Source organism: Leguminivora glycinivorella, chromosome 14, assembly GCF_023078275.1.
Source record: "Leguminivora glycinivorella isolate SPB_JAAS2020 chromosome 14, LegGlyc_1.1, whole genome shotgun sequence".
Lineage (NCBI taxonomy): Eukaryota > Metazoa > Arthropoda > Insecta > Lepidoptera > Tortricidae > Leguminivora > Leguminivora glycinivorella.
Window position 1 is genome coordinate 13,176,241 of NC_062984.1, and position 22,253 is coordinate 13,198,493.

General features: G+C 35.6%; 1 protein-coding gene across 1 annotated transcript in view; it reads left to right on the plus strand.

Annotated features, from left to right (window-relative positions):
• The first annotated feature begins 1,199 nt into the window (after nucleotides 1-1,199).
• Nucleotides 1,200-22,253, plus strand: part of LOC125233342 (Down syndrome cell adhesion molecule-like protein Dscam2) — a 92,076-nt gene continuing 71,022 nt past the window's right edge. Inside the window, exons 1-2 of the mRNA XM_048139324.1 lie at nucleotides 1,200-1,349; nucleotides 12,822-13,032. Coding sequence (XP_047995281.1) covers nucleotides 1,343-1,349; nucleotides 12,822-13,032 — 218 coding nt within the window. The 5' untranslated portion in view covers nucleotides 1,200-1,342. The remainder of the gene's footprint in view (nucleotides 1,350-12,821; nucleotides 13,033-22,253) is intronic.

Sequence of the window (22,253 nt, forward strand, 5' to 3'; positions counted from 1 at the left end):
TCCGACATAGATAAAAATAATAATAATCTGTTTTGAAAAAAATAATTGCTCTATCTTCAAGAACCAGGGAGGAAATAGTCGAGAGCTTTTGTATGGAGAATTGACCCCTCCTCTATCTGGATATGAACTGAGAGTGAAAAGTATACGCACCTATAAAGTTAAGCTACATCGCATCTATCGCATAAAACAACCGCGTGCTATAGTTATTTGTTATACAAGGGGGCAAAGTTGTATTTTAACGCCGAGTGTGGAATTGAAAAACGAGCAAGTGAAAGGATGCTATAGTTGAACCACGAGCGAAGCGAGTGGTTCGAGAATAGAATCCTGAACTTGCGAGTTTTTTAACACACGAGAAGTAAAATACATTTGCACCCGAGTGTAACACAAAACTTTTCCCCTCACTATATATAGCGAGGAAACTACAACGCAAAAAAATGCGTTTATCACTGCTTCCAGTAGTTCCACAGGTGGTAAATCATTATAATTACCAGATTCCCCTACTTTTATCAATTTTAAAGCAGTTAATTTGATTTTATTCAAGGTCAAATTACTTTACCCACTAGTGGATAAAATGCGTTTTTACCCGCTGGTATTAAAGGACAAAACGCGTGTTTCTGAGCTAGTGAGTGGAAAAATATATTGTCGGTGTACTGACCCTTATAATCAGCTATTCCGTTTATGAATGAATTAAAATTCATATCAGGGCTCTTTTCAACACTTACAAGTAAGACTTGTAAAGTTACTAAGATAAAAATACTCCAATGCTCGACACGCTAACAGATGTAGGTAGTGCGAAAAGCTTTTTCTTAGTTATTTTACGGAAACGTACGAACGTGTCATGCTATTTCAGTCAGTCTCAGTTCAAGACTTACTTACATTGTCTGAACTAAATAGCATGACAAATACGATTGTTTCCGTAAAATAACGAAAGAAAAGCTTTTAGAACTAATTATATCTGTAATGCCTAATTGATGACAACCTTCCGTCACATTCATTGTCTGACAATGACAAGAAAATTTAAAGTGGCGTCTACTGGGACACTGTTACTTTTAACTTACAGTAGGTATCAGGATGAAGTATATCAATAGGTACTAACTTTAATGACTAAAAGCTTCTAATAAAGCTAAATCCTAAGTGGGGTTGATAACAATAGACTATCAGAGGCGGGAACCACCCGCCGTCAGTCCGCGAGCGTCGGCCGCGCGAGCACGTCGTGTGTCTCCGCCGGTTGGAGGGAAAAGTTTCGTTCTCGTCGACTATGTTCTCGAATTCGATATGGAACTGTGCAGTGATGGACTGATGGATTTTGTAGAATGTGAATGAACGATTGTGGTGCGCAAGGATGAAAGGTTGGTATCGGATTTTTTTAAATGTGATTTGTTTGTTTTGTTTACAAGGAATTCATTATACAGCGTGTGGACTCCATACGGGCGAATAATTTATCCAGTTATAGTATCTGATGATACGAATTGTATAGGATTATCATTTTGTTAAAAAATGTTATTAATTAAGAGTAATTAATTTTTGAAATCTGGCCCAGCAGCAACGTACACCATCCAATTAATTTGACATGACATAAACGTCATGTCGTAATGACGTTTAGGTAGGTATGCTAATTGATGTGGACATAATACATTGCGTGCTGAATTATTATGTATGAAAAAAAAATATCTCATCTATTCAAAAAAAATCATCTAGTTAGGCTCCTCAGGTCCGATACTAATCGTCATTAAGATATTCGCCCGTATGGAATACACACGCTGTATAGGTAGTCAGAAGTTTCGTGGTTTGTAACTTTCATTGAGTATAATTTTATTTAAAACTTTCTGTTTTTAACGTCATACTATTATTACGTTGTCTCACTGTTGTGAGTGTTTGCGGTGGCGGGAAAACTATGCTACAAGCTACATCGTAGCGCTACGAGCGTAGCTTAAGAGAAAAGGGGCGAAGTCACTTGCTCGTTATAAACGATGAAAATATACTATTAACTGGATGCTGATACGCAATAATGTGTCGTCCCACATGCATTTTGCAATAAGATGTCAACTCAAAAATTTGACGATTAAAGTTGACATTTTATTGCAAAATTTATGTGGGATAACACATTATGTATCAGCATCCAACTGTGGATTAATTATTTTCCAGTTTTTTTTTATATTTAGTTATGTATATATATATATATATATAAATTTTATATTTATAAAATTTAACAGTGTAAAAATGTAGGGTAAACTCGCCTCATTCGGTGACACGCCTAATTCGGTGCAACAACCAAAAATCGTCTTTCGGAATAGTGCTTCAAAGCTTGTATCACCGAATGAGGCGAGTTTACCCTACGATTTTTTTTTAATTTCGTATGTATTGTCTTAGTAGTGAAAATTGATAGTTAAGTTTTATTCAAAAGAAATGTAGTTGTTCGAAACTCTGCTGAAAGAAGCTTGTATATTCAATTTACAAGTTATTTTATAAGTATAATTTTTCTACGAAACATTATGTTAGGTAATATGTATTAATTATGTAGTAGGTATGTATGTTATGATTCATGTCCTAATAAATACTCCTGATAAATACCAAGAATAATGAAAACGCCATATTAGGTTTCGCGATAACATAAAATAACAGAGGTTCATACAGACTTAATTCAAAAGACAAATGCTGATCAGTTATTGTATAAACCCAATGTGCCTAAATACGGTGCTAAATACCTACTATAAGCCCATGGACTTGTTGCACAAAGTACCTATAAGATAAGAGTATAAAATACGTAGGTAATAATCACTAGTACCTAAAAAAAAATTCTGTTGACAAGTTTACAGGTTTGTTAGACACTGTAATATAATGCCAATTAGCACAATAAGGTTAATCTGGCAGTGCCGATTGATTGAATTAAATGAAATTTAATTGAATTGAGTTAAGGCGCCGTAGGCTTTAAAGATCGTAGCTTTTGAAATTGTTGGGCTTTTTAGATATCTAGGATTTCGAATCCAGAGTACTTAAAATATGCACTTAATAAATGTGTTAACCAATAAGTAACGAGAGAAGTTGGGAGAAATGGGTAGATGATTAACAATGTCTATTCAATTCATCGTTAACTTTACTCAATAGGTACTAAAGAAAACAAGCTACCCGAAGGCGTATAAGTCGACTATAGACCTTGGCACGCCTTATGTGTATGTAATGAGGCTAACGAAAACAGCAAAGTCTCAACCAGCCACTCCAGCCAAAAGTGTTGTTTCAGGCATGTTTGCTCCGTTTGTTATCTCACAACTGTTCGTCGAAAGTACTCAGAGGGGCCGATTCTGATTCAACTGTTTTTTTTTATGATTTAGAACTTGTTTTGACATTGAAGACAGTACATTCTGATCAAAAAGCCTTTCTAAACGTCACAATCGCTTAGGCGCCGAAGCGTATCGTAGTAACTCACTCTTTATCATTCTTCCGTGTTGGCGCGACAACAGGGTGCGTAGCCGAATGGCACAAACGCTCACGAATCGCTCAAGAAACGAAACGCTCGTAGATATCTATCTCTATCGATCTGCGTATTAGCCAGACTACTTTTCGCGGCGTTTTGTTTTTGTTTCGCGTCGCAGAGCCGTTTTGATCGACACGTAGCTTCAGCGATTGTCATTTAGGCTAGGCCGGCTGATAATGCTAGCTTGTTGTCTGATTTCTTGGCGTGAAAAGCAATGAAAAAGAAAAGAACGTAAGTACGTTCTTTAATCCATCATAAATGTCGGTAAATAATTCACAACCTTTCTGGCATTGTGTACGGGTGGTGGTATTTTATAACAGGTGATCTGCTGCTCATTTGCCTCTAAAATCATAAAAAATGAATTGTTTAAAGTCATAAGATGTAAAGTAGCATGACTAAACTAGTAAATACGCATCAGCCCCTAATAGACGGTGTACGTACGACTACGAATATGAATATTTATAACTTTACAGTCATATTCAGAGAAATATGATATTGTGAATGTTCTTGGTCGGAGAGAAGTTAATAAACTTGTTATTTCAAATGTTTAATTTTATTTTTTCTATAATAAATGATTCAGCCTAAAATATTCTTATACAAAAAGTCTCTGTGGTCAATGTTTTTTTTTTCTTTCCCTTTTAGATATTATATTTATAAAGACGGCGTTTTAAATGTTTCAGTTTCATTGATTCTGGGTTTGCTATGAAAATATAGAAAACTATCCACTAGTAAACAAGATCAACCCGATCGTTAGGTTCCCGCAACCCGATCGGTTGCTCATTCGGTTCTTCTATAAAATGATAGGGGTTTTTTTAGACATATTGAATAAGTCCCACTGTAAACTCGATACTCGATAAACTCAAATAAACCGAAAACCATGACTCAGGAACAATCCGTGCTCATCACACTAATAAATGCCCTTACTAAGTCTCAAACCCGGGACCATAACATTATTTAAACCCAAAATAATTAAGCAAGTAAATGAAATAGCGAGTCATCATCTCATCAAGAAACAGCCGTCTAATTAGCTGACGTGGGCCTACCCGAAGCTTGCCCTATATACTCATTAGTGCAACTCAGGAACTCAGTAGGAGCGCAAATGAGTCTCGATGTAACAAGGACCAGTGTAATATGATCTTCGATGATGAATAATTAATATTATTTCGCAAAAAAAAGTTACTTTAGAAAATTGTGTTCAAAACGATTTTTTCTGGGGCGAAAAATCTTCTCTTTTCTCTCGTGTTTGATGGAATCTATTTAGTAAGCACTAATAATGCAATATATCCAAAAAAGTACCTGTAGTTTTTAAATATATATTTTATTATTTTTCGTCAAAGTAGGTATAAATTATTTTTTCTACTTGTCGACTGTAATCTGTCAATTAGGACACCACAGACTAAACTATAAGTGCTAACTTTTCAGTGTTGGATACTCTACGGCAGTTCCAACTCGATTATAATAAGCTCATTATAGTTGATTTTAGTTAACTGTAATAATTTCAAAAATAGAACTTCATACAATTTCTATACTAAATTGCGATATCTGGCAAATTTTCCTGCATCTGAAACACATGTTTTTTATCTGTCGCGTTATCGGCCAATCAGAGACGGTTATTACAAACAATTGGTTGCTAGGTAATTCGATGTTGAATCGTTGATACAACGGTGAACGACTCTATTAACATTAATTTTAACTTGCATGAATGATGATATTTCCGTCCATTGATGATGAAGATGATGACTTGTAGAAAAAGTATTGTATACAATAGTGATATAATTAAGCTTTTCACTCTCGTACCGTACTATTAGGCTACTGCTGAGTAGCCTAATAGTACGGTAGCTTCGTGGCCTAAACATGGTACTCGACTGAAAAGCTTTGTATATCACGATTGTATAAAATACTATTTCAAAAATATTTAGCGTATGCGTAATTCAGTATTTTTAGAATGTCACCGAACTCAACTAAGGTGAAAAATAGTATAGGAAAGAATAAAAAATATTTATTAGGCATAAAAAATTTAAAAAAATATTAGTATAAAACTACTTATATACATAAAAAACAAGTGAATCATTACTGTTATACATCAAATAGGATGCCGCTCAGCGTAGACCGTGAGACTAAGAGACACGAAAGTGGTTTTCAGTGCATCCATCATAATTAAAACTAATCTAAAACAGGAACAACATAGAACAGGAACATACAGAACTGAAACAGAGAATCAAAGTAGGAAATCGTATTTATGTACCTACCTATGTTTACATTGTCGTTAGTCGTTATATTACCACAGTGTTTTGGTAAGAAATGATAAATTATCCAATGGCGTGACCACCCGATGATTTACTTTCTTAATCGAGAAGAAATATTGTAGTTTAGGATGGATAAACAACAAAGAATTCGACTGTGGTAAGTATATTTTAATACCTCTACATACATATAATACTTACTCCTATTGAAGTTATGTGTTATTATGCTATATCTACATACATTATTTAGCTAGAGACTTACCACGATAAGTTTGCAACGATTTTCACAGCCTCGCCAGTGCAGATGTTATTTTAAACGTCAAACTTTGATGAAATTATGACGTTTACTTAACCCTTGCAGAGGCGGGGCTATTAAAATCTATGCAGACTTATCGTGGGACGATTCTATTTAGTGACATAGAATAAAAAAAATCATTCAGAAATGTTTGCTTGGGCTCAAAGCAACTTGAATGTGAAATAAAAAATCTATTTGCAGTGTTTGTGATGTGTACAAAATCAAGTTAATGCATTTACAATTTACATAAAAAAATAAGAATCTATATTCATTCTTTTTTTATTACCTATGCATTTGCAACTTTTATATGAAAGCTACGCCTTTGTATACACCTACGTACATAATGTATAGTACAAAACCCCAACTTTTATTCGTATGAATTTTAAAATTCCTGTTCGCAGTTCCGTTTATTCAAACAGCCTTTCAGAGTTACGAATTAAAGTCGTTGATTTATTGCTTTAAATGCGCTGAATTGCAAGGAAATGACCGTGAGGTCGATTGTGTTGCAACTATTTTTCACGGTTGTCTTATGCCATTCAGGTCATGTCAAAACCAGTTCAGTTGAACAATCGATTCGTCCTCTTTTACTCGTATGTACAATTGTATAGTAGCTATCAAATATATCTGAGCAAATTTCGGAACATACTCTAACGTCTTGACTAAGAGGCGTGTTTCGATATGAGAGCTTTGGCAACTTCAATAGTGATGGCGACTGTACATGCCATGTACATGTCAGACGAACTTACATTATGACTTTATGACTTACGACGTAGATCAGTTTGAAAAAAAAAAACATTAAATAAAACTATGGAAACGGATTAAATCGCGTATAATGAATTTGCAATTCATCCCGACGTTTCGAACACTTTACAGCGTTCGTGGTCAACGGGTGACTGAGGAAAAATTACAATGTGCAAAAGCTACCCACATACAAGAAATATTAACGAACCATGACCATAAATAATATAGATTTCTAAGGCAAGTCAAGTTTGACCACGAACGCTGTAAAGTGTTCGAAACGTCGGGATGAATTGTAAATTCATTATAGGCGATTTAATCCCATGAGTAACTATCGCGGTAACCGAAGACAATAAAAAAGTCATTATTAGAATATTGTTATGGAATAAGCTAGGTAAGTTAGGAACGACTTAACTCCGTCTTGAGTTAGGTAGGTACCTACGTCATTCATTATTTCATAAAATTTGGACAATATAAATTATAAACAATATAAAATTACACTTTCACCGTTGGGCTCTCAAAATCAGTGACAACTTAGTTTGGTATTGACTCGACATAGCCTGCAAAAACTATAAAACTTGAAATGGCAATATTTTAGTAGCATATCAACTTGGATTCATTCGTGAACTGTAATAAAAACCGTTCAATAGCGGCTAAAACGGCCAGCTTTAAAATTTGCTTGAAAATCGGCATTTCAAAGATATAGTGTTATGGCAGTCCATAACATAAATCAGATTCGCCGGCGTATGTCGCGCAGCCTCTTTATTTACTGCCTACCCTTAGAGCCTGACGGCCGCTGAGCAATATTGCAGCAATGTCTATTACACTAATTAAATTGCTTTTTAGAGAACTTTAAATTAAAATTTTACGTTTTAAGCCGGTGTTGTTGTTTTGTGGGTAAAATCTTAGAACTTATTTCTCACCAAGAGTTTTGAATGATTCACGATTATTTTCATTAGACTTATATTGACCGGGATGTTTTCCATGATCATGATGCATGCAACTGCGTCGAAATATCGGGAGCTCGACAAAAATCAAAAAGGTTACCACGGTCTATATCCCGGTCAATATAAGTCTTATTTCTCATCATCCAGAAACGTTAAATATTTTTAAATTAAATGAAACATGGGAAATTGCACACGTCCGTTAGGACTCAAACCTGTGGCCTCCTGCATTGCCGGTGCATACACGCACCAATTTTTAATTTCAGCCAAATTAGCCACGGAGGCCTACTATGTGCGAGTTTTTCCATGCCTGCCCTCAATTCTTAAAAGCGTTTGGGTGGCATTTAGCGACATCTTCTTATAAGAATACATCTTAATAGGCACTGTAGTTTCAATTATACACATGTATACAGAGTGGGACCTGTAACAAAGGCGAAGAATTGAACTCTAGGCTTCTCCTTATACTGATCAACATTTGTTCGGCGACTTTTAAAAATAACTTGTATTTTGATTTTTATCACCCTTGAAAGTTTTTTCTAAGAGGTAATGTATTGCGAATTCTGTTAAGTCTAAAGTGTGACAGACAACGTCAATGAAAACAATAATGGCGTACATTGGAGCTAATATTTATTTTGTATGAAAAATTAAAAATTTAAAGACTTCATAATTTTTAAAAGTCACTGAACAAATGTTGATCAGTATAAGGAGAATAGCCTACAGTTCAACTCTTCGCCTTTGTTACAGGCCCCACTCTGTAGAATAGATTACAAAACACATTTCACGCAAGAAAATATACAATATACAAAGGCGAAAAATCGTTTCAATTTCAATTTATTTATTCACAAATAAGCTTACAGTTAACACCAAGCGCTTAAAAGTTTAATATTTTAGTATAATAGTATAGTATTTTAGTATAATATTTTAGTATTAGTTTAATTAATTTAAAACCCCCCTTGCATACAAACATAGGAAAACGGGGCCAGACGTCCCATAAGACGTATGTATCTATGTACATACAACTAAAAATAAATATTTGAAGCACAGAAATGTCCTCAGAGCCCTCAAATATTTTAGGTAAATATGTGTTCAGTAACGTGTTTCTATTTTTTAATTTGACTAACTCGTATGAGATGATCTCTCTATAAAGCTGCTTGATTAAGCGAAAAGTTGACCTCGTAACTCTCGTAAGTACAATGCGTTAACTATCGCCACATCGCGTTCCACAACGTTAAGTGCAACCAAAGACAATCCGTATGGACGGATAAAGTCTAAGAAAACAACGTACCTCAAAGCCCTAGAGAAAATGGTACGGTGGCCTAGATGGCGTTACACCTTTGGGGAACGCTCGGATGAACGGAACGGATGGCGCTAATATTAATATTTGACATTTTAACACATATCAAGCTAACAATATGGGCCAAATTGTCAAAACTGAGGTTCAAAAGTTTTAAGCTTGAGTCGAGAGATGGCAGTCTATGCACTGTGATTACACATTTTACTTTGACAGTAACTCTCTATAATACTCGATCCTCTTTGGTGCAACATAAACAAGACACTGAACAAAATATGCTTGGCATAGAACTAACATCTTTTAGTTCCGTGGCAACCAGCTATTTTACACGAGTGTGTTTAACACAGACCACCTCAACTAAATACCTACTAGACGGGAACATTCAAGCCAAATCAAAATCACCACACCTATGATTTCCTGTAATAATTTAGTATGGGAACGCAATCGCTCCTGATCCTGTTGTGTCAAAATTTTCTACCAGCGAGTAATTTAGGAATATTTATAAAAAAATGTTTTAAGGCTTGTGCCTGTGTTGTTTATGTACTCAATTGCGCTGGTCAAATCCTGGTATTTTATCAGTTTTTGTTAAAGGTACGTCTGGTGACCATACGCTCATTGTAAATGCTTAAAAATGCGGTATCTGGGAAGTATGTGGTGTTCAAAGAAATAAAGATGTATTAAAGCATGTAGCGAGCACTCTTGCTACATTTTACCCCTAAATGATAGCGCTGTAGCTTGGCTAATAAATCAAGAAGGTGGTCTTGTTTTCGAATCGGACGTGAAGCTTTGTTTTATGTGAAAAGTTTTAAAGACTTTGCGAACATCAACTATAGGATTTTTATGCGGATAGTCTCCTTCCCATGGCCTTCTTATACTATTTAGTATTCTGGTTTGGCAGAATCCATACTAATATTATAAATGTTAAAGTGTGTGTGTCTGTTTGTTTGTCCGTCTTTCACGGCAAAACGGAGCGACGAATTGACGTGATTTTTAGGTGGAGATAGTTGAACGAATGTCAGTGACATAGGCTACTTTTTGTCTCTTTCTAACGCGAGCGAAGCCGCGGGCAAAAGCTAGTATTATATAATATCTAACGAACCTGATACGATTTCTGAATTTGTAACTAGGCCTATGTAGGTATTTAAATCTTTATTTAAATAAGTAATGATTTTTAAAAAGAAATATTACAGTAAGGTAACTGTACCATATTACGGGAACTTAAGACGTTTCCTACTTTAAGTGAGGTTTGAAACAAAAATGCGAGGATTCTAGTGGTGTTAACTATTTTATTTTGAGGATAAGTCTTCTACGATTGATTTAAGACACTATTTTGCATCGTAACTTCTAATTTATAGAAATTACCGTTGTTTTACTAAACCCTTAGTTTGCCCATTATTCCGGGATACAATTTTGGTATGGCTTTAATTCCGGGAGTCGTTGTACATTATTACGGGATATCTTTAAAGTCCACTTTGTTGAAGCATAATGTAAAGAAACGAATTAAAAATATTGTTTACATAAATATATAATGCACATATCGTTTTGATAAATGCTTATACAGAGTGTATTTTTTATAATTGGCAATATTTTGGTGAGCTGGAATGGGAAGGGAAATATGATATTTTACGGTATAACGATTATATGATATAACGACAGGGTGTTATAAGTTTCATTGTCAGTCTGTCTAATGCATCGCTTTCGAATGGATGAACCGATTTTGATTAGTTTTTTTCGTTTGAAAGAGCTGAATTAATCGAGAGTGTTCTTCTTAGCCATGTTTGATGAAATCGGTTTACATAGGTACTATTTTATATTTATAAATGTCTATCCTATTATGTATTGTCCTCATGTAAATTTTAGCTTTCTAGTACGAATGATGATTGAGCTAAATCGTAGACGGACAGACTGGCTGACGGACAAACGAATATGCGGTATAAAAATTTTTAGCTAACTAAGGAAGTTTAAGAACATAATATCCGGGTCTTTGTACCTTATTTTATGAGTTTATATATTTTAATATACTTTATATAAGTATACCGGAATAAGATACACTCATATAAAGTCGTGTACTTAATTACGGCAGTCAAAAAAAGGCTATATTAAAACATAAACAAGATTTTTTTCTTAGTATATTGGAAGATTATATAACAATTACACTCAAAACATTGAAATAAATAAACTTTGTGCTTTAATTTTATGAAATAAAACAAATTTAATATTGATGGCACAGTCTAATATTTCGCACGTATTACTCAATGAGTATACATTTCGTATTCAATTATGAGATTAAAATCTAAAAAATATATGTACCGTAATTATGTCACTATAATCTGTAATCTTTACTTAATGTATTTACATCAAATATATAAATATACTAAACCGTAAATAGTAATAGGACACAAAAACATTACGGACTGTGTTTCCGTTATTCCGTGATACTCCCGCAATTATGTACACCTCGTCAAAATGGTGTACATTATTCCGGGAGCGGGCATTTTAATAAAAATATGTTTTAAATTAACTTGAAAAGATGATATAAATGTCTTTTAATAACTATAAGACAATTATGATACAATTTTAATATCAATAAACTTACCATCATCACAGCAAACCCTTACGAAGTTCCGCTGCCGCGTTAAGCTCACCGTCAAACACGCCCATAGAAACCACTGCGTGGTTGCGACTGACGCATTTGGAGGTACCTCATGGCTTCAAAAGATAAGATAAATATCCGAAAATCGACTTTTTCGGTTCTATTTGATCTATAGTTAATTAAATATTGCATTAACTTAAGATTTTACTGATAGTTTCCTTATTTTGCGACAAAAACCAAAGTATCCCGGAATAATGTACCACATTTTACTATCCCGGAATAGTGTACAGATACCTTAGGTAAATAGCTGAATCTTGTTTATTTATACTAAATTTATCTATAAACTTTAAGTCTGGCGAATCGATTTAGATATCACTTGTGACTTTACACAACATATGTAGACGTTCAATCATATTAATTTATGTATCGGTTATTTCTTTAGGTAAGTATAAATTACTCACATGCTAAACATTAAATAAATGAATTCAAGAATTCAAACGTAAACTCTATGAAATGTTATGTAAGTGTTGTTTTTATAGTATTAATGACTTTTTAAATTATAAATTTCAATCAAAATTTTAACTTAAATTTTTTATGTGTATGACATTATTTTCGCATTTTTAATTATTAGTCTATATATTCTTTTTTTATTGTTTTGTAATTTCTATGACATGTTTATCCCTAATTTGTTAATAATTTTGATGTATAATTGTATTATAGCCTCATATTGTAACATTTTATAATAAGTCTCTTTATATGTAAGTTTTCTGTTATATGGTGAAACTCTATTACTATTAGTAGCGAGCCAAGCCAATATACAGTGCATGTACACCTGTATAGGTAGAATCTTGGAGATTCGAATATAAAATATTGTACCTAACACCTAATAATGTAAACCCAATATTCACATGCAAATAAATCATTCATTCATTCATTCATTCATTCATTCATTCATTCATTCAATGTCATATACAAAGAAAAAGTGACCAAGGCCTCCAAGTGTTCCGAGCTGGAATCGAACCAGCATACTCCGTCCGTTTCCGGTAATCGGAGGACGCTGGTTCGATTCCAGCTCGGAACATTTGGAGGCCTTGGTCACTTTTCATTAGTATATGACATTTATTTAATGTTTATAACACAATGTAACTATTTAAAAAATAGAAGTTAAAATATTTTCTATGAAAATAATTTAATTTGTTCTTAGAATACTCACATGGTTAGCTTAAAATGTAATGTTGTCTTCAGGATTCGCGATTCCATGGATTCTGGTGGCTCTGGCATCGGTCCAAGCGACGAGCGACAAGCGTCCCCATTTCGTGGTGGAGCCGCCGTCGCGTATCCTATGGCCGGCGACGCGTGGCGCCCACGCGGCTTGCCGCGCTGCCGGTCACCCCACGCCGGAAGTCCAGTGGGTCACCGCTGAGGGGCAACTATTGACCACGTTGCCAGGATTGAGGTAACAATTCTATGGGTTCAAGCGAGGAGCGACAAGCGTCCCCATTTCGTGGTGGAGCCGCCGTCGCGCTTCCTATGGCCGGCGACGCGTGGCGCCCACGCGGCTTGCCGCGCTGCCGGTCACCCCACGCCGGAAGTCCAGTGGGTCACCGCTGAGGGGCAACTATTGACCACGTTGCCAGGATTGAGGTAACAATTCTATGGGTTCAAGCGAGGAGCGACAAGCGTCCCCATTTCGTGGTGGAGCCGCCGTCGCGCTTCCTATGGCCGGCGACGCGTGGCGCCCACGCGGCTTGCCGCGCTGCCGGTCACCCCACGCCGGAAGTCCAGTGGGTCACCGCTGAGGGGCAACTATTGACCACGTTGCCAGGATTGAGGTAACAATTCTATGGGTTCAAGCGAGGAGCGACAAGCGTCCCCATTTCGTGGTGGAGCCGCCGTCGCGTTCCTAAGGCCGACGACACGAGGCGCCAACGCTGCTGCCTGCTGCGCCGCCGGTCACCCAGCACCGGATGTCCATTGAGTCACCGCTGAGCGGCAACTGTTGACCATATTGCCGAGATAGAGGTATTAGTTCTATGGATTCTTGTGGCACTGGCATCTGTCCAAGCGACAAGCGTCGCAGGTCATACATTTCTTTCCATGTGATACAATCTAAATATATAAAAGAAGAAGCTGACTGACTGACATATCAACGCACAGCCGAAACCGCTGGTCCTAGAGATTTCAAATTTGGCACGTAGGTTCCTTATATAGTGTAAAGGAGCACTAAGAAAGGATTTTCCAAAATTCACCTCCTAAGGGGGTCAAATGGGGGTTCAAAGTTTGTATGGGGAAACAAGATTAGTTTGACTATTTTATACGAAACTTCACAGGAAGATTCCTTAAGACATATGACTGAATACGTGTTTCAGGTTTTTTGAAAATTTAACCCCTAAAAGGGTAAAAAGGGGGTGATAAAGTAAAAAAATCAATATGGGTATCGTTTTTATGGTTTATCGGGTCTCTGATCACGATAAATACAACGTTTTTAAAATCTAACGAGGCGGAAGTGAAATACCTTCTCCCCTGCTGTGGTGCAATGGGGTTTAAATATCAAAAAAATATATAAAAGAAGATATTGACTGACTGACTGACATATCAATGCACAGCCGAAACCGCTGGTCCTAGAGATGTCAAATTTGGCACGTAGGTTCCTCATATAGTGTAGAGGAGCACTAAGAATGGATTTTTCAAAATTCGCCTCCTAAGGGGGTCAAATGGGGGTTCAAAGTTTGTATGGGGTAACAATGTTAGTTTCACTGTTTTATTCGAAACTTCACAGGAGGGATCCTAAAAACATATGACTAAAGACGTGTTTCAGGTTTTTTGAAAATTTAACCTCTAAAAGGGTGAAAAGGGGGTGATAAAGTCAAAAAACTAATATGGGTATCGTTTTTACGGTTTATTGGGTCGCTGATCACGATAAATACAACGTTTTTAAAATCTAACGAGGCGGAAATGAAATATCTTCTTCCCTGTTGTGGTGCAATGGGGTTAAAATATCAAAAAAAAAAAAAATATAAAAGAAGAAACTGACTGACTGACTGACATATCAACGCACAGCCAAAACCGCTGGTCTTAGAGATTTCAAATTTGGCACATATGTTCCTTATATAGTGTAGAGGAGCACTAAGGAGGAGGAGGAGGAGGAGGAGGACTTACCTCCACCTCTTCGTCTTAACATGTCCCAAACATCGTTCAAAGACAAACTGAAACCCATGTTGCTTAAAAGGCAAAATGACTAAAAATACTACCTACCAATATAATTCCATATTCAGTGTATCTAAGTATTTATTTAATTTCTTGTTAAAAATATCTTTTTTTAAGGATTTGTAAGTAATTAGTATGTAGTTGAAAACTTAAATTTTGCATTCTTGTTTTTTTTTTATTTTATGTAAGTACTTCGTAGTCGTCTTGTGTCACCGCCTCAAACCGGGCAGGCTGAAAATCAGCGCTGAAACCACGCCGGAAGGTGAGGCTCCAGCACATAGCTGAGACTGTCCACTTGTCACGTATACCTAGATTGTAAGTAAAATTTCCTTGTATTGTATAGGTTATAACTTTAAGATATTTCATAAGGTACAGATTGTAACGACCATGTTGTGACAATAAATCATTTATCTATCTATCTATCTATCTAAGAAAGGATGTTTCAAAATTCTCCTCTTAAAAGGGTGAAATGGGGGTTCAAAGTTTGTATGGGGAAACAAGATTAGTTTGACTATTTTATTCGAAACTTCACAGGAGGATTTCTAAAGACATATGACTAAATACATGTTTCAGGTTTTTTTGAAAATTTTACCCCTAAAGGGGTGCAAAGGGGGTAAAGTCAAAAACACAATATGGGTATCGTTTTTATGGTTTACCGGGTCGCTGATCACGATAAATACAACGATTTTAAAATCTAATGAGGTGGAAAAGAAATTTTCTCCCCTGTTGTTGTGCAATGGGGTTAAAATATCCAAAATAGCCATAAGTATAGGTTTAGTTTTTATCTTTACTTCTGGTTCAAGAGATTTCAAATCGACACGGAAGTTCCAGGAGAACTAAGAAAGGATTTTTCAAAGTTCACCTCCTATTAGCATGATAATTTGACAGGGGCAAGGACAGGGATAGGGATAGGGATAGGGATAGGGATAGGGATAGGGATAGGGGACGGGGACGGGGAGGGGACGGGGATGGGACGGGGACGGGGACAAGGATAGAGATAGGGACAGGGATAAGAATAGGGATTGGGGTCGGAATAATCGGTCGGCAATCGATATCTAGGCAGTGTAAAATGCAGGTGGCTCAGTGGGAAGGGATTAGTAAGTAGGCATCGGCGAGTATCCTGCATCTGTAGACTGTAATAACTATTACATTCAATGTGCTGTAAGAAGATCGTTGTTTGCTTGCCTTTTATATGTTTACGTTTGCAATAAGTATAAGCAAAATGGAAAAAATTGTAAGCGATAATGCAAGAAAGTACTTTTTACCCTACCGACCATAGCGTCGAGATACTGGCTATGTGGGTTGTATGAAGTTTCCCCAGTATAAATATTCATATAGGTAAAATACATACATATTCGTACCTACTACCTACGCTGTGGTCGCTGTGTAACAATTCTACAATCATTGCAAGAATTTCTTTTAAAACAATAGTAATATGTGTAAGGTACAGTCGGCCAAAAAAGTGGTTTACCACTTTTCGATCAATAGAGTCGAAAAGTGGTAAACCACTTTCTTGGCTGACCGTACAGCAAATAGATCAGTTACAATGGCAGTCGAGAATTGCCCCGCTTTACCTTAATCGAAATAATCGCGGACAGATGTACCTACTTACAAAGAAACCTACGGATCCAAATGAAAATCTTATTTTTTGTAAACGTTTCAATAAGAATACTTTTATTACGCGGGCGAAGCCGCGGGTAAAAGCTAGTACAATATATGGTAGGCGTGTTCAGTGGATACATGTGGAACATCATAGGATTAGTTACAATTGTCCCCAAGTCGAGATTTGCCCCGCTGTACCTTAATACTCAATGGTAACTACCTACATCTTCATCTAATAACTGCCGGGAGTGCATTGCTCTTACATATACAGCCCCTTAAACTTTTACTTCTAGTAAATACTTAATATTACTTGTTGTTGACATAATTTATTTATTCGATAAAAAAATAATATATCTTTAATGGAATCTGACTGAAGAGGAAGCGCTAGATTTCAGCAGAGCGTAATTGACTTGGCGTGACGAACATTAATTCTGAGAAGTTCAATATCTAAATTAATAATTTCCTTCTACCGTCTTCCTGGATCTTGGGTATAAGAACAAAACTATAAAACGTTATAAATTCATAAATCGGAGGAGAGAACAAAAGTGACTTAAATATACACCGTGTTTTTTTTTGTTTTCCGTTAAATTCGACACGTCATTAGGTTCATTATCAGGAACCATCCTGTATATTACTTTTAGTTAAATTCGCAAAAAATTCATCGTTTTTGACCCTTAAGAATTACATTCGAGTTAGTGTCAAGTGATTGACGGCACATGTCAAAACAAACAACATTATTAGGAATTGGTAAAGGCTGTCATACACATGTTCAGTAATTATCTTAATTTTTTTAATAACTCGATAACCGTAAAAGATAAGACGCTTGTTTTTTAGAGAAATTAATATTTGATCTAAAGAACCTTCCCTTAACTTAAAGTTAACGGAATTCAATAAAAACAGGGTGTATAATGAACTACCATAAGTAAGTACGAATTATCAAAAAGCAAGTTGTAGAATAAAAGTTGAGATTTTCAATTTTTCAATTTATTTATTTCAATATAACAATATACATTGTGTGTGAACTTTACCTATGGATAACTTAACCTATACACATATTTACATCAAATATTAATAAAATAACATTTCTTACATAATAATCATTAAATTGAAAAAAAAAAAAAAAACACTAATTACATAATTGACATTAAGGTTTTTACAATAAAATTTACAATTAAATTTTTTTTTTTTTTCGGAATGTCATAAGTGTAAGAATAATATATTAATATCTTGTATCGTCATCCAACATATATTCATCCACAGAATAAAAACATTTACGTAAAAGAAAAGCTTTCAATTTATTTTTAAACAAGTTAGCACTTGTGAGAGACTTCAATTCAATTGGCAATTTATTAAATAAGACAATAGACTGGTAACCTGCTGAGTGTTTAAATACCTTGAGATTGGATTTGACGGTTAGTGGCAAGTCTTTTCTTTTGAAGAAAGACGAGCCTCCTGTTGCTCTGAACTTTCAATTTCATTTAAGGACTTTACCAAATCACTTAGCACTATAAGAATGTACAGGCCGGGTACAGTCAAAATACGAAACTCTGAGAAGTAGTTCTTACAAGACATTTGCTGCGATATTCGTGCTATGACTCTTATGGCCCTTTTCTGGGCTACAAACGCCGATTGGCAATTGTATTGGTAGCTATTGCCCCAGAACTTAATACTATAACGTAGTCTCGATTCAACTAGCGCATAGTAAACCATAACGAGTTGTGCCAGTTGTAGTTGATCTCTCAAACTTCTAAGTGCGTAGCAGGCTGAACTTATTGAATTTACCACTGACGATAGCTCATCTTTCCAATTTAAGTCTGAATCTATAAATGTGCCTAGAAATTTCACAGATTGCACTTGATGGATGTTAGTCCCATTCGACACCAAGTCAGCAGTTCCCGTCAACTTTGTACATAGCCACGTCAGCAAATTTTAATTGATCCTTTTTTGTTACCAACATTTAGTAATATAAGTCGACTTTCGTAAGATATATACAGGTTAATTGTTATAATTAAGAAAATATAGATTCTAGAGAACCTTAATGACGAAATAAAACTTAATGAAATCTCAATTAATTGACAAAATCTTGGTAACAAAATAGGAATTAATAAAAACAAATTTAACTTTTTCCTTAATTTTTGTACAAACTTTTCGAGAATTGCTGAAGTGCAGCTTATCCTTACTGTTTGCCGTCGTTGTGAATTGCAGGGCATTTGTTTTACTGCAGTTAAGTTTTAATTTATTGGTACTGAACCAAGTGTGAAAAAGCTGTAAGGCCTTATTTACTCTATCATTGAGTTCAGCGACGTTATCAGCAGATATAACCGCATTAGTGTCGTCTGCAAAGATAACAAGTTGACTATCAGGAAGTTTACTGTTCATGTAGTAAATTAAATCATTTGTGAAAATTATAAAGAATATTGGGCCTAGGATGGAGCCCTGTGGAACACCCCTTGTCAATCTAGTCATTCTGGACCTATGAGTACTTTCTATGTTATCTTGAGTCCATTTTATTTCAACAAATTGATACCTATTTTGAAGGTAAGATTGGAACAATGATAACACGTTACCTTTGACTCCATAGAATTCCAGTTTGGCCAATAGGATTTTATGGTCCACTAAGTCAAAAGCAGAGCTCAGGTCCAGAAACAAGCCCGCAACCTTTCGTTTATCGTTTAATTTACAAACTATGTCCTCGACCAGAGTGCCAATGCCATCCTTAGTACCTCTACTTTTTTGATAACCAAACTGCCTTTCAGATAGTATTTTATTTAAATATAGGTGCTTGGTTAACCTGTCCTTCATAATTCTCTCCAGCAATTTGGATAATGTTGGCAGTACAGAGATTGGCCTGTAGTTTTTTGGGTCCACTTTGGAACCTTTTTTATAGACTGGAATGACCTTCGCTACTTTAAACTGATCTGGAAAGATGCCATTATCTATACATTGATTAAAGAAATATGCTAATGGTTCAGCTAGAATATCAATATTATCTTTGAAAATGGCAATAGGTAATTCATCATATCCACATGAAGTTTTAGGTTTAAGCTGTTTTATAATGGAATGGATTTCCAAAGGATGAACCCTGTCGAACGGCATGTCCTTAACTACTTTTGTAGCATGAGAATTTAGTAGGGACAAGGCGTTGTAAGAAGTATCGATCGTGTCGCTTTTTTGAGTAAACTGATCCAGAAAAACAGAACACACACTATCAGGGTCATTAACCATTTTTGCCAATCCATTATCTGTATCTATTTTTAAACTTAAGTTCTCTTTTTGATTATCTGTACCCTTGTTTCTGGATTTCTGTACGACTTTCCAAATTTCCTTACATGAGTCTTTTGATTTTTCTATTTGTGCCTGTATTGTCAATCTTTTTGCATTTCTTATAACCCGGTTATAAATCTGAATGTACCTTTTTCTGTAGTTCGTTATAGTTAGCGATGTGGCATTTTTGTGAGTCACAAGTATACGTTTCATAGCACTCGATACCTTGATACCCTTAGTGATCCAATTTATTTTAGAACATTTATCTAGTGGTACCTTTATTTTCTTTTTTTTAAAACAATCCTTAAAAATATGGTTAAACTTGTCTACAAAGCAATTTAAACCCTTGTTTAACCAATCTTCAGAAGCAACTTTTTTTCTGAACTGCAGTTTAGATTTGCAGTTAAACTTTCTGACCGTCTTCCAGAGATATTTTTTGTAAAAAGGTTTACCAGTTACACTGGGGCTTACTTTATTGGAAGTGAACGTGCTTAGAATGGCTGCATGTCCATCAGCCAGACCATTGTGATCCACTAATGGTGTGGGCACACGTTGAGATGGCAAATTGGTCAAAACGTTGTCTAAGCAAGAATTAGTCTCGTTACGTGTAAACGTAACAGTTGATATTAAATTTCTAAAATTATATGAGGCTAGCAAGGACAGAAATTCATCAGTTCTTTTATCCTCTTTTAATATATTGATATTAAAGTCCCCACAAATAATACAATCTTTGTTAAAAAAGTATTCCAACATCTGTTCAAGTCGGCTTATAAAACAATCATAATTTGCATCTATTGGATTCCGGTAACAACATATTATATTGATATTTGATTCACAATCCCTCACACCATACACCTCGAAAGTCTCTTCTTTATACATTTTTTTACATACAGCAAGTTCTTGGTACCTTCTATTTTTGCGCCCTAAGATTAGTGAACCTCCTCTCTTTTTCTTAGTCCTGGTGTTAAAGGATACCAGATTAAACTCTTCTAGGCTAAAAAGAGGAGCCGAGTCAGCGCTAAGGAAATGCTCACTTATGCAAACATAGTGCTGGTCATGCGGTAAAGAATACAAGTATAATTCTAACTCATCCTTTTTGTTAGTAACACCACATAGGTTCTGGTAATAAACTCTTAAGTAAACAGAATCATCAGACGTACTATCTACGGTGTTGTAACTAAAAGAGGTCTGTGGTCTAAAAAATGAGCGTTGCTTTGGTTACACGGAGACTTGCTATTAGTACTAGATAAGTCTCTTGAAATATCCTCAGACAATAAGTTTACAGTTGACGATCTCTGATTGAGGTAAATAATACCAATATAATCCTGTAGAGCTTCGAAAATGATTGATAGTGCTTTGTTATTTATATGTCCTGACCGTTTACAGAAGTGTTTCGTTGAGTATTCTAAGCTTTTATTCGAATCTAACAAATATGCATATTCAAATTTCATTATATCTTTATACAATAAGTTATTGAAATGTTCTATACGTTTGTTAAACAAATAACAGATGACGGTTAACTGTTCCACTCCCTACGAGTTTTTTTCTCTTCTCGAAAAAAAAAAACTATTCCAATTAGTTTGATTTTTGGGTATTTATACACTATACAGCAAGCCATGATAAGAGTAAAACACGATTTATCTGAGCAAAATAAGTATTAATATACTTATAAGACGTTTATGAAAATAAAATACCTAATCGCTTTTTAATACTTCTAAGTAAACAAGGCGAACTCTTTCTAAGTACCTACCGCTCGGAAAATCTCCTGAAACTCGGTAGATAATTATGAACTGTCGGGGACTTAAAATATCAACTTGTTCCTAGTTTACCAACAAGTTTTACTTGTATACAACTTTGGAACTGGGGACCCATTTCTCGATCGATCTTTAAGATAATTTCTGTACTTATAGTGAGGGAGTTTATCGACTATGTATCGACATATTCGACATTCTATTAAGGTCACGTATCGATCGTTAAACTAAGTTTAACGTCTAAAAATGCGTCCCCTAGTAGTTATCGACACAAGGACTTAGCACGTAGTTTGTGCCCTTGCTTATTCTATGGAGGAGAAATAAGTGAAATAACGAACGTGTTTTACCGCTTGAATTTAAAATTAAGGCGGACCGTATGCCTGTTTGCCACCGACGTGGTATATAAAAAAATATTTGTTGTTGAAAAAGAGTCAAATTGAGACGATTTTCTCTACGGGTTACTTTTTAGTCAGTTAACAAACTTCGTATAAATGATCGCTAAGGTAAATGAAATATACGTTTTGTTTTATTTTTATCCCATCTCAAATAAAAAAAAAGAAAATTGCACCCAAATTATTCCACAAAAACAGTAGAAAACTTGGTCACCCTAGTTACTGACGGCAGCGGCGGAGGCGAGGAGTGAGCGGGGCACTCGCGCGCGGCCAGTGGCAGCGCTTGCGCAGGGGGTGGGGAGAGGCGGGTGGGCGGGGAGCTGAGCGGCGTCGGCAGGTTCAAAGATGGCAGCTTTTGTTCTTAGCCGCGCCGGTTTTACAGCGATTACAAATTTTCCTTCATACTTTCACGGGCTTAGGACCGTCAAAGCCCATGTCGATAGTCAATAAAAAACATTTAA